This window comes from Arvicola amphibius, chromosome 9, assembly GCF_903992535.2.
Source record: "Arvicola amphibius chromosome 9, mArvAmp1.2, whole genome shotgun sequence".
NCBI lineage: Eukaryota > Metazoa > Chordata > Mammalia > Rodentia > Cricetidae > Arvicola > Arvicola amphibius.
The window spans coordinates 57,171,015-57,186,852 of NC_052055.2; the positions used below are offsets into that span (position 1 = coordinate 57,171,015).

Below are 15,838 nucleotides of genomic sequence, written 5' to 3' on the forward strand. Positions count from 1 at the left end.
TCTGCAGGTCCTGCTTTCCTTAATATCCTTCCTCGGTCCTCAGAGTCCCTCACAGCAGTGAGAAGCAGAGTGAGAGGCAGTGCGGGGCCCAAGAGGTAGCAGCTATGAGCAGCTCACACTACACCCTCTTCAATAATTCATTATCCAGAAGACTGCAGGCACCATGCCCTCCCTCATTCTGAGCCAGAGATGGCTGCTGCGGCTCAGAGCCTTCTGTGGGGTGGGACAGGGAAGCTAACAGCAGCAGAGATCTGGAAGAAAGAGAGGTGCCCAGCCTCTGAGTCTATGTTGCACAAGGCCCACTAGTCCCTGTGAAAGGCTTTCAAACTGGGCTGATGTCAGGGAGCCAGGCAGACAAAGCCACATTGCAGGGGGAAGGTGCAAGACAGAAGTGTCTACACCCGGCTCCCTGAAGTGCCAATACAGTGTCAACCCTGAGCCCTGGCTGAGCCTTTGTGGGCTACCTTCCTAATGGACATCCACACCCCTCTGTCCCCTGACAGGCCTTAGCTATCCTCACTTCGGGAGTTCTACTCTGCTGGAACTGTAATCTTAGTTAATAGCCCTGAACCTCTTCTTGGGTTTGCCATTCCACGCCCGCCTCTCCAACCCCAGCCTCTCTGGCTAACCACCGCTGATGTTTAAGGTGCTTGTAGACTGTGGGGGTGGAGGACCCAAAGTGGCCCTGCAGATGGCAAGGGGATTCAGGAATCCTAATATCAGGAATGTGCCAAGCAATTCTTTCTCGGCAGCGAGGAAGAATGGTGGTAAAGATCTAACCATGTTAGGGACAGCCTGGATTCTGCTCATCTGCTAGTCCTGTTCTTACTGCAATCCAGTCTTTACGATTGGTCACCTAATGCATGCAATGGCATTAGAGGGGAAGCTGAGATCAAAGACTAAAACATTTACAGAGCTGAGCCAGACACTCAGGCCTGGAGCCGAGCATCTCTGGCTACTCACACTTCAAGCAAATGTTTTCCCCAAATATACAAAAGTGGGCAAGAGTTGGGTCTGGAAGCCATAGCTACTCCTCCTTCCCTCTCGGGGCCTGGTTTCTGGAGGGAAGGCGCAATCGCTGTAGGCACCGTCAGCAAGAAACTCTTCTGACATATTTATAGCAAATGCTGCATCAGGGAATGGAGCCTGAAAGTGCCTCAAAGCATCAAATAACTCTATAGGCCCTGAGGAGGAGCCCAGCGAAGAATACTGATTGCAGCAGGAGAGACTGAGGTTTGATGTCGGAGGAACTTCCCCAGAGTAAGATATAGAGTTGACAGTAGGAATTCCCTGTAGCAGTTACTTTCACATAATTTTCTCAGGATTCAGCACCTGTTTTGGCCTAGTAAGTACAAAAGAATGGATGTGGTGGACCACTGATTCTGTCCTGATAATGCCCAGACTTCCAAACACCAGGGCCGTTCACTAAGTTGTCCAGAGTACACCATTCTGAAGAGGTAAGTGGAGCCTAACAGCCATTTCTCCATCAGCAGGGCAGACTAGCCAGGATGGTTGACAGGGGCCCTGCCCAGCACCCTGGATCCTGTCAGGGTGAGCTGATGAAGCCTGTGGGGGCTCTGTGTAGGAACCTAGGGTTTGCACAGATCTGCACAGCCAAGCTGGGGTAACTTGCCCAGAGACTCAAATCGCAGGTGCAGAGCAGGAACCTAAAAGACCTTAAGTGGGGAGGTAGAGAGTATGTGACCTGCCAATCACCTCACTGGGAGGGCCTTTGATGGGGAGTTCTGGAGGCGAGGATCCCTAATCCAGTTCCAGTGCTTACCTTCTTGACATAGCAGAGAGCAGGTAGGTGCTCCAGCTCCCACAGCTTGGGTGAAAATGACCAGACAGGGGATGTGGGCTGCCCCTGGGCATCTCAGATTCCCTCCGATAAACTCAGAGAATTGATATTTATGTTTTAAAGACGTGGCCATGGCTTCAGGGGTGTGGGTTAAGGTAGAGGAGGAGGGAAGCCAGGCACAATTGCTTCTCCTGTGAAAACAGAAGCGCCCCAGGGCCCAGAGGAGCTAGTCCATTAGCTGTGGTCAGCAGGGGAGGCAGGGAGGGAGGGAGATGAGCGGTGGGAGGAGGGGGAGAGGGGAGGGGAGAGGGGAAGATACTTCTCTCCCTCCAGGTCTTATTGCCTAAGCAAAACTTCAGCTCCCTCTATTCCAACCCTCAACAAAAATAAAATGAAAAGAATGAATACCCTCCTACCCCTCCTCCTCAAACCTCTTCTGCAGGGTTGAAGCAGAGTAAGTTGGGGTGGCCACATCTGTGGCAGGAACAGACCACAGAGGAAGGGGAGGCGGTGGCCTCGCCAGGCACATTCCAGGTTAAAGCCAGCCCAAGAGGAACCGCGAATGGAGTGCCCTGAGAATGGGAGCTCTTCCAAAGTAGCTCTTTCTGGGATGGGACCAGAGGACAGTCAACTGAGCAGAGAGGGAGAAACAGTCTCTGGAGATCTTCAGAGAACAGGAAGGTGGAGGGGAGGGGTCCTGAGCCCCCTCCATCCTAGAACGTGGGTTCGAAGAAGGGCTGAGAAATGGAGTTTTCCAGCTGATGTCACTGTGAACTTGGTGAACTTGGAGATCCACCCAGGTCGTTAAGGTCTCAGCTCTGTCTCCATGAAGGGGTTTGCTCCCACCCGCCCCATGCCCCGGCGCAGCCACTATCTTAAGAACAGGGAAGGGTCCAGTATGAAGGACCAATGAGAGGTTGGTCCGCTTAGAAGGGTGTAGGAAGCAAGCGAATTGGGAATTACACCTTCGCTCCCGCCCTCCCCCGCCCCCCCCCCCCCGCCCCGCCAGAACTTGGGCTTGTCCGCTTTGACGTGCCCGCCGGAGGGGACGAGAAGGGGTACTGACCCGAGAAGCGGTCCTGCGACTTTGTGCTCTCTGCTGCCCAGACTGAGCTGGGATGCTGCCCGGCTTGCCTGGGCTCCCCCTGAGACCAGGATGGAGGTAAGAGCGGTCTGGGGCTTTGGAGGGGTCACGAGTGTCTCAAAGGAACCCCATAGGGGTGGAGACAGAGTGCAGTTTGGGGTTCTCTCCTGGGGGGGGTCTGGAAATGGGATGTGGCTCCTGGAGAGGGGGAAAGGATTCAGCTGGGTCTAGATAAAGGCTGCGCCCTCTGCGGCAGCGCCTCCTGCTGGCAGGAGACAGCACGTGCGGTGGGTGCCGCCACCTGGAGGGCGGGTGCGGACACCCGGGCATCGAATCTAGGGGGCGCTACAGCGGGTAGGGAAGCAGCCGCCTCACCTCGCCTTGACCTTCCCTTTGGCGGATCTGAGACCTGCAGCTGCACTAACTGACACAGGAGGCGTCCCTGCTAGGCTGTCTCCCTAAGAATTCTGCAGAAGTCACAGGGTCGGGACCTGGAAAGGGAGGCTGGACGTGGCTTCCTCGAACTCTGAGGGGCGTCTTGAGGCTTAGGCAAGCGAACTGAACGTCAGCACTCTTCCTTCTCGGTCTGTTACCCGGCTGAGGTGGGGATGCAGTAGTACGGCCTTTCTTCCTGGGGCGCAAGGTGGATGGGGGGTGGAACACTACCTGCTCCAAGCCCGGGCCTGAAGGGAACCGAACCTCCCCCTTAAAGCTCCGGTGCTTTGCCTGTCTTTGAACCTTTCCCGCCCTCTGCTTGCGGTGGCAGAGCTCCAGAGACCATGCCCTTTCTGGAAACCCGGTGGAGGGGGAGGGGATGGCTTGGGGAGGGGGAAGCGAGGTGAGGATAGAAGGGCGGTGAGAGACACCAGATGAATAGAAAAATGGGGTGGTAGAGAGGGAAGACTAAAGTGGGGAGGGACTGGGAGTGAGTGAAAGATTGAAGGAGGAGGCTAGAAAGGAAGGGGGGAGGAAAAGGGGTGGAACCAGGAGCTAGGAGAGGGAGCGGGCGACTGGAGCTGGGCGGGCGTGGGGCGAGGCCAGGCGTGCAGACTGGAGCAGTGTGCAGAGCCGCGGCTGGGTCCTGCTCCCGCCTCGGAGCCCCTGGCCCGGGGGAGGGGGAGAGGCCACTAGCCCGGTCTATGTCTTTTTCTGACTCCAGTGCAACCTTCCTGCTGAACGAGGTAACCGCTGGGGCCCCCTCCCCAGAGGGGTGGGAGGGAAGCTCCGGCATTTGGGAGAAACTGCAGCACGGAGAGGGAGGGAAAACAGGAGGCGAGACCTCTGGGGGAGAGATAAAGGGAAGGTTGGAACTGGCGGCTCCTCCAAAATGTGCAGACAGGGCTGATGGGGAGCCGGGAAAGGGGCTAGATTGGAAGGAGGGCTGTGCCAAGCTCCCTCTGTGATCCTTTTTGAGTTTCTTGGGGGAAGGGAGCAACCTAATGCTAGGGGCCTCCCTGTGGTGTAGAATTCCCAGCTCCTGCCTCAGTTTCCCCACTTGGTGCCCAGGAATTGGGATCTGCCCAGCTTCCTGGCAGGCTTTGGGCTTTCCTCCTTAGTCCTGCTGCCATAGCTAGATTAGCATGATAACTGAACTAGGTAGGTGTGACTGTAGTGAGAAATGAAATGGGCACTGGTTAGCAAGCAGAGGTACAGGTGGAGGCAAGGAAGACCAAGTGCCTGCAGGACCCAGGGGATGCCTGTAGGTATGGGGAACTTGAACCCATCTCCTGGGGAGGAGGTTGGCATGACAATGGATCTCAGGGGCAGACTAAGACACCAGATGTCCCAGCTGGGAATGAAGACAACAAGGTGTGAGGATGGGGTACTGCTAATAGCAAATCCACAGCTACCTACAGTCCCAGGACTCTCTGGGTGGAGAGTCCTAAGATGAGAGGCCAGGAAAGGAGATTCCAGATAGGAATCTCCCAGGAGAGAGACTGGAGGGGCTTACTCTTTGATACGATACCTACCTCTCCACCCTCTGGAAGGAGGGGACTAAAGAGACAACGAAAAAGGAAGGCACAGGTGGTGCTTAGGGACACAGAATATATTTTACTAACCCCTACACATTCAGGATTTCAGCTGTGAATTTTGGCTGTCTACCCCAGGCTCAGCTGCTGCCCTCAGTAGCAAGGGTTCGAATAAAGTTGCCTGCCAGTCCTTCTATCAGAAGGAGACAGACTAGGGTGTCATAAGATGAGCCCCCCCCCCCGCGTCTTTTTCTTGCCAAGGAAACAGGAAGATGAGACATAGGTGAGAAACCAGTTGGCTTGGGTGGTCTTCCTCTCCCATACACACTACCTTCTAATAGATCTCATTAACCCTTGCAAATTGTGGCTTTCTGATTTCCCTGTAGAGCAGGAAAGGAAAGGGGATGGACAGAGTCCTTGACTGCGATTGAAGAACTAGGAATGGAAAGGAACTGGGCTGAGGGGGCAAGACACCAGGCCTGGCAGATCTCTCCCTTTAGGTTCACCAAAAACAGCCCCTTTCTGCCCGAGTTCCCACGGATGCCGTGGCAATGTCTGTCAAAATCCTTGGCAGGGAAGTGAGGAAGAGAATATCCATCATGGCTTAAGTTGAATGTAATCTGCCCGTGCAACAGGTGTGGGGAGGCCTAGCCAGAGTACCCGAACTTCCCCCTTTCGAGGGTCGGTCCTTTGCTGCAGCCCGGAACACAGAGGGCCACGCACCTGTTGGGACAGGAGCCGCTTGCATGGCTCCGGTCTAGGATCTCCAAACCATTCCTCCTCAGTACCACTGTGGGGTTTGCTTTGGGAGTCTCCTGGACGTGCAGGGAACCGACACTGCACTATCACCTGAGACCTAGCCCCATCCGTTGCCCGCCCCCCTATAGCTCTCCATTTTCCTGTCTTGCGCGTCCTCTCTGCCTCCAGCCCTCCCCTCTCTCCATCCAGCCTCCCCGGCGTCCGAACCCTCTCGATTCTTCGCTGGGGTCGCGTCTTGTAGCAGCGTCTCGACCCTTCCCCTCCCCCGCTCCAGCCCTTTGTTTCCCGGCGGAGCAGTTCCTGGGTTGCGAGAGTCCCAGTCTCCGCAGCTCTCCTCGCCCCGCCTCCTCCCTGCCGGGATCCGCCCCGCCTGCAGCCTCTCCGCCCTCCTTCCCTGTCGCCCCGGCCCCAGAGGTGCCGGGGACCCACCTTCCCCGGCGAGCGTGCGCCCGGTTCCGCGGCTCCGGCGGCCCTGCCGCCCGCGCCTTCCCGGGAGGGGGTCAGGTGGGCGGGCACTATTGTTGTGGGAGCCGGCGGCAGATTCCTCAGCCGCGCTGGCGCGCTCGGGGTGGGACCGACTGGGCTGGGGGGTGGGGAGGGGAGCGGTGCTCTGAGCTGGGAGCAGCTGGTCTTCGCGGCTCGCTCCCTCCTTCGCGCTCGCGCTCTCCGCCGCCGCCCGCAGGGCTGCGCGGCTCGGTGGCATCTCGGGCGCGGCCCGCCGTCCTCGCCCCCGGCGCCGCTCGCTCCCCCCCCCTCCGGATTCCCCCATGTATGACGACTCCTACGTGCCCGGGTTTGAGGACTCGGAGGCGGTGAGTGCCCACGGGGAGGGTGGGGGTGGGGGAGTTGGGATGACACCTCTCTCTTCACCCCTTCCCCCAGTTCAGGACTTTGAAAAACGCCTTGACAGCGGGGCCGGGCGCGTAAGTGGGGGGGGGGCACTCTAGGAAAGTGAGGATATGGGCTTTCATGGCCAGGTCTCCCAGGTACTCGGGTGTGTGCAAAGGGACACTGTAGGGAGCAGGCTCGAGCAGGTGGCCCCAAAGCTCAGGACATAAGGGGCAGAGGGAGGAAGCACTGAAGGCCCTGGCACCGAGGCTTTAGAGGGAAAATGCAACGTCTGTAGTTCTAAATTCTGGGTTTATGGGGGTCTGAACAGAACAGGAGAAGCGGAGCTTCAGGGGAGACACACCGGACCTGTGCTTCAAGTAAATGGCAAATTGGGGATCTGGAAGAACATTAGAGAGTCGGGTATCAGCCTCTGCAGATAGGAATCCTAGAACTTGACTAGGTCTGATATCCCTCTCTGCCCACCACCCATGCGCATGACCTGGACCTCTCGCCCTCACTATAGCCTAGCTTCTTCCAAAGGCCACCCATCACACGGGTGGGCCCTCAGACTGAGTTCAGTCCACCTTCTCAGCCCCCCTGCTGAGGATTCCTCTGAGCTCCTGCTCAGCATGGAGGACCTGGAGGTGAGGCCAGGGGAGCTCAGGGCATGGGGATGGAAAGGAAGCTCTTTGCTCAGAGAACCAGGCAACCAATAAATATTTAATTCTCCTCTTTGCTTTTATCTCCTGACCCACTGAGACAAATCAGCTCATTAGGCAGTGATTCCCGGAGCTCAGAAAGCAGAAAGAATGCCTGGAAAGATGGGACAAGAGTGGGGAGCAGTTTCAGAGCCCCTTGGAGTTGCCAGTCTACCGGCAAACACTCCACAGGAGGGCCTTCTTGGGAAAGGACCACTATCCCCTGATAGGATTGGGTCAAGTCTCCTCTCGATGAGCTGTGAGGCTCAGGACAGGCACATGTCAGTCGATTCTGGGACCAGGCTCCTTCCGGACCCAGTTTTCCACGGGGCTCTGGGGCTAATTACATTGCTGTGAGTGCAGATAGATGCTTTTCAAGGCTCTGGTGGGCACCTCTTTCTAACAGTTGAAGGGACAGCTGGTGTAGCCCAGGGTGCCAAGATGAGCTTGGGAACAGACCTGTCTGAGGCCATGGGGCCTTGGGTGCTCCTTTTTCATCCCTGCTGAGAAGTCAGGCCAGATAAGCTGGCCTGTGGATGCAGTCTGAGGGCAGCCTGCTGACCCATTGCTCCCTCCTGACTCTCTGTTTCTTGGGTGTCGTCCCCCCCCCCCCCGCTTTGCCTCTTCCTGCTAGCTGATTGCTCTCCCTGAGGCCCCCTCTGAAGCAGTAGGAGGGAGATCAGGCTCTAAATAAATCCACTGGGCTCATCTCCCTCCTCTTCTTCCCCCGTGCCAGGCAAGAGAGGAGCTGCAGCCTGCCCACACACTCGCCAGGCAAGGGGGGCAACCACCAGGGCACTGTGCCAACTCCAGCGACTCCAGAGTGCTGAGACTGTCTATTGGAGGCATAACAGGGTGGAGAAATAAGGCCCTAACGTGTTCTACCGGGTGTTCCTACCTTCCTATTGATACCAGACCAGCACAGACAATCCCCCAAGGACATAGGAGTTATGGAAAGTGGCTTCCCACTCAGGACACAACTCATTAAACAATTTAGGGACAGATCTGTCATTCTCACCTAGACAGGGTTAAGAGGTCATCCAGCCTAGATACCCCAGATACCCAGAGGACTAAATTAGGCTGAGAGCTAGCTTCAGTAGACATCAAAGCTTCACTTCTCCCAACACCCGCTGGGTACCTAGGAAGTATCTCGAACATACACAGTGGGTGGTCATCCTGCCTTGCTCTGGCCTTTCTCACCTGCTGGCTTCTATCCCCACCCTACCCCCTGCTTTGCAAGCCTTACCCTGCAGCTAGCACTTACATCCTGGGAGTGAGGTTCCTCACGCCATGTCAAGGTTTTTTTGCGGGGGGACTCAGCCTTGTTCTGCCTTGACCGGAGAGTTGGGGAGCAGCAAACAGCCTCCACTTGTGCAGAACAAGAGGCTTCCCCACTTTGGCGCTGCCTTGAGCCTTTGGTTTACAATAGACACAGCCCCCAGCTCAGACTCCAGGTCTCTGCACTGGCAGGGTTGGGGCAGAGGCAGGGTCGACAGCAGGAGAGAGTTTGGCTCCTGCTGCCTTGTAGGTGGTCCTAGGCCCCTAGCCCGAGGATGCCAGGTACTGTTCTTCAACCTGGACATTCTGAAACCTCTTTTTCTACACATACCCTTTTATCTTTCCTGTGCCGCTGTCGGGGAAGAGTCCCTTCAGACAGCTGCAGGTAAGGAGAAACTGAGTCTCAGAAGAGATCCCCCTTTTCCCTAATCCAGTTACCTTAACTTTCAGCTGCTTGTCTCAAAGTTTGGCATTTTCTTTATGGTCTTAGGTGAACTCTGCAACCCTTCAAATGTACACTCCTTACCCTAAGATCCTACTATGGGTAGGGTTCAAAGACTTCTTGTTCACATTACCAAAAGCACCCCATCCCCAAGGTCCTGTACCTCAGCTGGGTTGCCTGGCGCCAGCGTAGCCTCCCTCCAGGGCCTGCTATCCCTTGGACCCAGGGGAAGGCGAGGGAGCTACAGGCCAGGTGGTAGGTATGATAGCCTCACCTGTACCCAGGGAGATAGCTTTGTATTGCTTTCTCATTCTGTCTTCTTGCTGCTTACACCTGGCCAGTTTCCAGTCCTAGCAGGTGTGGGAGGAAAGAAAGTAGTGGGTGGGGAGAGCAAAGGAGAGGTAAAGTCTAAGAGTCTGCGACTTTGGGCCCAATCTTTACACTGTAAGGCAAGTATTCATTCATTTAACAGATTTCAAAAGCCGGGCGGCGGTGGCACACTGGCATCTGGGAGGTAGAGGCAGGCAAATACCTGTTTGGTCTGTATAGAAAGTTCTAGGCTAACCAGTGCTACATAGTGGACCCTGACTCAAATAAGAGCAGCAAAAAAACTCCAAGAAAGCCTTAGTGATCAAATGGCCACATCCGGACAGGGTTGTGCATGCGTGCATGCATGTGCTTTAATTTACTGTGTACATGTGTGTGTGTAAGCTCACACACATGCCACTGTGTGATCAGAGGGCGACTTTAGAGATGGGTTTTCTATTTCCACTGTTGGTTCCATGGATTTGGTCATCCTGTTATCCTGTTAAAGCAAAGAATCCTTTACTCTCAATCTTGCCATCCCCTACCCCATCTGACTGTTTCTTCTCCTTCTCCTTCTCCTTCTCCTCCTCCTCTTCCTCCTTCTCCTCCTCCTCCTCCTCCTCCTTCTTCTCCTCCTCTTCCTCCTCCTCCTCTTCTTCTTTGGAGGAAGAGTCTCAAGTAGCACAGGATGGCTTTTACCTCTTTGTAGCTGCAGCTGAACTTGAACTTCTGAACCTCTACCTCCCAAGTGCTGGAATTATAGGTGTACACCACCATGCCTAGCTCTGACCAGCATCTCTTGGCTAGCTGTATTCTTGCCAGTTGTCTTAAAGGGATAATGGCCAGGTTGCTTCAGGCTAGCATGGATAAGAGGGCCTGGTTTCCTGGCTTCGACACCATCTCAAATACATATGTAGTATTTTTCCCTTCCCTCTGCTTCAGAGGACATGGTAGAGGGGAGAAAAGAGGGAAAAGTGAAGGTTCTGTTCTGATAGGTGTGGGCAGAGGGGTCCTGATCTTTGCACACGTGGATTGGGCCAGCCTCCCTGTAGCCTCAGAGACCCGGGAGTGGGGGGCACACATGAAGCAGTGTAAAGGGTCAAATCATTCCCTAGAAGGTGGAGAAGTAGCATTAAGGTTAGGAGGGACCTTTTACACAGACTCTCCCGTCCCAGGGTTCAGCCGACTCCTACACCAGCCGCCCCTCTCTGGACTCAGACGTCTCCCTGGAGGAGGACCGGGAGAGCGCCAGGCGAGAAGTGGAGAGCCAGGCTCAGCAGCAGCTGGAGAGAGCCAAGGTATACCTGCCGGCATGGGGCCAGGCTAGGTGCAAACCTGTGCAGGATCTCGGGTCCCCAGGGTCACGTCTGGGTGTGGAAAAGCGTGTGTGGCGGGAAAGAGGCTTCTCATCTGGGGCCTGTGCCTGACTTCCCCCAAGAGATGTTCTGGTCTCTCTCATTGCTCTGGTGATCAAATTTCCCAGCACAAACCTGTGGCATTTGCTGTGAGGACCAATGTCAGCTACTGTGGGGTTCTGGATGAGGAGTGCCCAGTCCAGGGCTCTGGGGTCAACTTCGAGGCCAAAGATTTTCTGCACATTAAAGAGGTAATCAACCTTATTCTCCCCCAAAGCCTACTCTGGCCCTTAATTTTCCTGTTGCTGTCTCAGGCCCTAATGCCTCTTCAGTTCTCCATCTAAAATAAGTCCTCAACTCCTCCAGTTTCATCTGTGTGTGCACACCTGTGTACCCCTCACACACAGACCTGACTCCTCCATCTCATCTGTGTGTGCACACCTGTGTACCCCTCACACACAGACCTGACTCCCATCTGTGTGCGCACACTTGTACACCCCTCATACACAGACCTGACTCTCATCTGTGTGTGCACACCTGTACACCCCTCATACACAGACCTGATTCCCATCTGTGTGTGCACACCTGTGTACCCCTCATACACAGACCTGACTCCTCCATCTCATCTGTGTGTGCACAGCTGTGTACCCCTCATACACAGACCTGACTCCCATCTGTGTTTGCACACCTGTGTACCCCTTATATTCAGACCTGACTCCTCCAGTTTCATTGTGTGTGCACACCTGTGTACCCCTCACACACAGACCTGACTCCTCCATCTCATCTGTGTGTGCACACCTGTACACCACTCACACACAGACCTGACTCCCATCTGTGTGTGCACATCTGTGTACCCCTCACACACAGACCTGATTCCAAAGGTCCCCACCATTCTCAGACCTGACTTGGTTCTCAGTTCTGTGTCTAAGGGGGACGTTAGAGTAACTAACCAGAAGTCTCTTGTGACATCTGCGATGCCACACGGCTTGTGGCGTGACCCTGGCTGCACTCTCCTGTGATGCCGTCATATGCTCCTTGGCCCTTCTGCCTTCCTTACACCAGCTTCCCAAAGTCTTCCCTGGCTCAGAAGCCTGGGCAAGTGCCTCTCACAGTTCCTCCCCACTCTTACCCATTCCTAGAAGTACAGCAACGACTGGTGGATCGGGAGGCTAGTGAAAGAGGGTGGAGACATCGCCTTCATCCCCAGCCCCCAACGCCTGGAGAGCATCCGGCTCAAACAGGAACAGAAAGCCAGGTGAGAACGGTGCTGAGACTCAATAAACATACCCCAAACAAATACACTTGACCCACAGAACACAGCTGCACATTTATACCATGCAAGTCCACACTCATACACACATAACATACATGTATGCACATAACATACATGCTTAACTGTCATAAAGGTAGCTAATTTGTAAAACATTAAATAATGTCTGGAACTGATGGACACATTCAACCCCCCCTTTTTTGTTTTGCCACCCCCATCTCTCTCAGGAGATCTGGGAACCCTTCCAGCCTGAGTGACATTGGCAACCGACGCTCTCCTCCTCCATCTCTAGGTAGCCTCCCCTCAGCTCACTCATTTGGGTGGATGGGCAGATAAGACATTGGAAGGGGGTTCTCAGTGAGCTTCTTGGGGAGGGATTGGTGGAGGGACTGTAAAAGCAGAACCCCCGTATCTCCCCTGGGGAAGGGACTACCATGCCCCCAGGCCCTTTTCCCTTCACCAACTTTAATCTTTTATTTCCTTTTCCAAAGCCAAGCAGAAGCAGAAGCAGGTGAGTCAGAAAAGGACCTGGGCTGGGGGGCTGGGGGTCGTTGTGGATTTTGGTTCTGGTCAAGTCACTGCTGGCATCTGCAGAACAGAGGGGAGGGAACTCAGAGCTCTTGACTCTGCCCCAGAGCAATCAGGTGTAAAGTGGGTACCAAGATTGTCTGACCTCCTGGCCATTCTGCAGGCGGAACATGTTCCCCCATACGATGTGGTGCCCTCCATGCGGCCTGTGGTGCTGGTGGGACCCTCGCTGAAAGGTTATGAGGTAAGGAAATGTCCAACCAGGTCACAGGAAGGATTCAAGGATAGTGTGGAGGGCGTGAACTCTTAGGGACACTGCCTGCCTCCTGGAACTTTCTGTCAGTGCCACACCCTCTCCTCCAGGTCACAGACATGATGCAGAAGGCTCTCTTCGACTTCCTAAAACACAGGTTTGATGGCAGGTAGGTTGCCCTGGCCTGGAATAGAATGAGACTCGGGAAGAAAATAATTTCTTCTTCATGCCTAGAGCTGGTCTCCTCCCAAGGAGAGTTAGAGCTGGGTAAAGAAGGCCTTGGGTTTGAAGGCCGCTCTGACCCTCCACAACAGGATCTCTATCACGAGGGTCACAGCTGACCTCTCACTGGCAAAGCGGTCTGTGCTCAACAACCCTGGCAAGAGGACCATCATTGAGCGCTCCTCTGCCCGGTCCAGCATTGGTGAGCACTCCTTTGTTTGGCCCATGCCCCACCACCTGCCCCAGGTCTGCCCCCATTTGCCCAGTCCATTGCCTGCCCAGGCTGTCAGTCAGGTCCTTCCTGCTCACCACATAGCAGCCCTCAAAGCCCTGGATTAAACAGTGGGCAGAGCCCCTGGTGAGCTGCTCCCCTTCCTTAGCTGAAGTGCAGAGTGAGATTGAGCGCATCTTCGAGCTGGCCAAATCCCTGCAGCTAGTCGTGTTGGATGCTGATACCATCAACCACCCAGCACAGCTAGCCAAGACCTCATTGGCCCCCATCATCGTCTTTGTCAAAGTATCCTCACCGAAGGTAAGTGAAACTGGGGTGATTGGGGTCCCACAGGAGATGTCCCCTAGAATATAGTGCACCTCTGCTTGGGCCCTGCCTGGAGTGACCGCCACACTGAGGCATCCTCATCTGGTACTCTAATGCCCTATTACAAGTTGGGAATGTGCCTAGTTCCTTCCAGGCCCAGCTCTGACTCTCGGCCTATCTCTGCCCTTCTACTTCAGGTACTCCAGCGACTCATCCGCTCCCGGGGAAAGTCGCAGATGAAGCATCTGACGGTACAGATGATGGCATATGACAAGCTGGTTCAGTGTCCACCAGTGAGTGCTTGGGTCAGCTGCAGCCACACCCTATCCCAGGGTGCAGGAGCTCGAGCCAACCTCCTCATGTGCTTTCTCTCCAGGAGTCATTCGATGTGATTCTGGATGAGAACCAACTGGAAGATGCCTGTGAACACCTGGCCGAATACCTAGAGGTTTACTGGCGCGCTACCCACCATCCAGTGCCTGGCCCTGGACTTCTGGGTCCTCCTAGTGCCATCCCTGGACTTCAGGTAACCATTTCCAGTGGGCAAAATGTGCAGGCTTACACAGTCCAAGCAAAGTTCCTGCCCTGCCCAAAGGGGATTGCCCTTGGTCTGCATGGGAAGCCAGGGATGGTACAGCTGTCAGCTCTGCTTCAGCTTGCTCTACCAACCTGGGGCGTATAGGTCAAGGAGCTTCCTGGTTGAAGAGCACAGTGAATGAGTAATCAGAGATGGGCCTTCCAGGGTCAGTGGAAACATTCTCTCCCCACCTTTCTCCCAGTCACTTTTTAAGGGAGAGCCTGAATTTGCAGGAGCCAAAACTCCAGCTTTCTATGTCTGGCCCAGAAGAATGCCCCAGCTTACTTCTTCCTTGCACTATTTAAAAACAAAACAAAACAAAACCTGGGAACTGAGAATAGAGGGGGAAGAATCCCACCTCCCTGTCAGTCCTGGGAGAAGCAAAGGCCAGGTCTGCTTCATCTTACTTAGAGCTGTTGTGTGGCCCCCAGAACCAGCAGTTGCTGGGGGAGCGTGGTGAGGAGCATTCGCCCCTGGAGCGGGACAGCTTGATGCCCTCAGATGAGGCCAGCGAGAGCTCCCGCCAGGCCTGGACTGGATCTTCACAGCGCAGCTCCCGCCATCTGGAGGAGGACTATGCAGATGTCTACCAGGACCTGTACCAGCCTCACCGCCAACACACCTCGGGGCTTCCCAGTGCTAATGGGCATGACCCCCAAGACCGGCTCCTAGCCCAGGACTCGGAGCACGACCACAATGACCGGAACTGGCAGCGTAACCGGCCTTGGCCTAAGGACAGCTACTGACCACCACCTGCCCTACCCTGGCAGGGACAGGCACAGCGGCTGGGGTGCCCACCTCAGGCAGGTTGGAGTTAGACTGGCATTAGGCTGCCACTAGGTTCAGCTCTCACAACCCCCTGCCCAGCCCCTGGTCCAGGGCTGACTGTGGTCCCAAGGTTCTGGGAGAAGCAAGGGGCCCCCTCACCTCCTGGGCACAGTGACCCTGTAGGCTCTCATCCCAGGTACTAGCTGTGTTCTGTACCCTTGGCACCTTTCTCACCTGCACAAGAAGCTGCCGCAGTGGGCAGTGATCTCAGGCCAGGATCACTTAGCAGGGGACGCCCGACCAGAATGGATGCCCCTCTAATAACGAGGGTGGGAGCGTGGGCAGTACAGCATAAGTCCTAACAAGGGGCTCAGTTGTGCTCTGGGGTCTAAGGGCCTCTACTCTCCTCACTGCCACACATCAGAAACGAAACAATCAGAGCTCGACTTCTGTACATCAGCTGGGGTGGGCAAGTACACCTAAGACAGGAGCAGTGCAAGTGAGGCTAGACAGACTCACAGCGGAGGCTCTGGTAGACAAAGGCCCTCCTCTCCAAACCAGGAAGCTTAGCATCTGGCAAGCCTAGGGAACTGGAGCACAGTGAAGCCAGAAGCTTGGACTGCGGGGGAGGGAGGAACAGCTTCCGGCCCCCTTGCGTTTCTCATTCTTTTGCCCTTGCATCTGTCATTTCTGTTCTTTCCCTCCATGCCTCCTGCAAGACCAGGCTCCCTGACTCATAGCTGCCGCTTGTTAAGTTAGGGTTAGATGAGGACACTAGGACACAGTGGACAGCCCCCAGAGGCTGTCCACCTGGCTACCCTTGCCTTATGGCTCTAGCGTGTGACCTACAGAGCATGCTCCATTAAGAACCTACCCCACCTCATTGTCATCTCCAATAAACACCATGCACAGTCCCTCAGGTGTCTCTGGTGTGTTGACTCATATGGTTCTATATTATTACTGTGTGGCCTAAGTCTGCAAAGTCTGTGCAGTATTCTGGCCCCTTTCTCCCCAAGGATTCCTGAGTGGGAAGGGAAAACAGCAACTGCAAGAGGCATTGTATTTGTGGGCACAACACACCCCAGGCCCAATGTCTGGAGGGAGATGGTTGGCAGTGCAGAAGGGACTTGCTCTGAGAAGCAAGGAAGCAGCATGGAC

General features: G+C 55.2%; 1 protein-coding gene across 1 annotated transcript; it reads left to right on the forward strand.

Annotated features, from left to right (window-relative positions):
* Positions 1 to 1,508: 1,508 nt before the first annotated feature.
* Cacnb3 (calcium voltage-gated channel auxiliary subunit beta 3) lies at positions 1,509 to 15,594 on the forward strand. The gene is made up of 16 exons (XM_042055740.1): positions 1,509 to 1,624; positions 2,285 to 2,579; positions 4,524 to 4,694; positions 7,507 to 7,626; positions 10,330 to 10,467; positions 10,653 to 10,775; positions 11,664 to 11,779; positions 12,022 to 12,086; positions 12,286 to 12,305; positions 12,486 to 12,566; positions 12,686 to 12,744; positions 12,890 to 12,999; positions 13,178 to 13,329; positions 13,533 to 13,628; positions 13,712 to 13,861; positions 14,344 to 15,594. The coding sequence occupies exons 1-16, from the start codon at positions 1,509 to 1,511 to the stop codon at positions 14,656 to 14,658; spliced, it is 2,127 nt and encodes a 708-aa protein (XP_041911674.1). The 3' UTR covers positions 14,659 to 15,594.
* Positions 15,595 to 15,838: the final 244 nt, after the last annotated feature.